The sequence below is a fragment of the Triticum dicoccoides genome, chromosome 4A, assembly GCF_002162155.2.
Source record: "Triticum dicoccoides isolate Atlit2015 ecotype Zavitan chromosome 4A, WEW_v2.0, whole genome shotgun sequence".
Lineage (NCBI taxonomy): Eukaryota > Viridiplantae > Streptophyta > Magnoliopsida > Poales > Poaceae > Triticum > Triticum dicoccoides.
The window spans coordinates 737661519-737662339 of NC_041386.1; the positions used below are offsets into that span (position 1 = coordinate 737661519).

At 61.5% G+C, this 821-nt stretch overlaps 1 protein-coding gene across 1 annotated transcript in view; it reads left to right on the forward strand.

Moving 5' to 3' along the window:
• Nucleotides 1-363: 363 nt before the first annotated feature.
• Nucleotides 364-821, forward strand: part of LOC119288277 (SKP1-like protein 1) — a 2321-nt gene continuing 1863 nt past the window's right edge. Inside the window, exon 1 of the mRNA XM_037567911.1 lies at nt 364-819. Within this exon, the coding sequence (XP_037423808.1) occupies nt 490-819 (330 nt within the window). The 5' untranslated portion in view covers nt 364-489. The remainder of the gene's footprint in view (nt 820-821) is intronic.

An 821-nucleotide genomic window follows, 5' to 3' on the forward strand; every position in this document is an offset into this window, starting at 1 on the left:
AGATGTATTTGTGGAGGTCGGCGTAGGAGGAGACGGAGAAGGGGCGCGGAGGAGATGACCCGAAGAAGGGGGGTCGTGGTGGTGTTGGACAACCGCGACGAAGAGAAGGCATGCCTGGCGTTGGGGCGAACGGTGCTGCAACACTCACCACGCCAGATCAAGATCCATGGCCGGCGGGAGGAGGCAGGGGAGTGATGGGCCGCACGAATGATGACAGACACACCATCATCATCGACTCTGGTCCAAATTTGGTTGGGCTTGGTATTTGTTTTCATTACGTTAGGCAAGATATCCGTCCACGTGGTGGTGCCCCATCTCTAAAATCCCCTAAAAAATAAATAAATAGATACCCCACCCGGCCCAACCCACACCGCAAGAAACAAAGCTCCAATCTTTTCCTCCTCCGCCGCCGTCGCCGCGTCTCCTCCCCAATCCCCAATCCCCGATCCGTCCGCTCCCGATCCCACCCCCAGCCCGGATCCAGCAGCGATGGCGGCCGCGGGAGACGCCGGCGAGAAGAAGATGGTGACGCTCAAGAGCTCGGACGGGGAGGAGTTCGAGGTGGAGGAGGCGGTGGCCATGGAGTCGCAGACCATCCGGCACATGATCGAGGACGACTGCGCCGACAACGGCATCCCGCTCCCCAACGTCACCTCCAAGATCCTCTCCAAGGTCATCGAGTACTGCAACAAGCACGTCCAGGCCAAGCCCGCCGACGCCGCCGCCGCCGGGGCCGCCGCGCCCGACGCCGAGGACCTCAAGAACTGGGACGCCGAGTTCGTCAAGGTCGACCAGGCCACCCTCTTCGACCTCATCCTGGT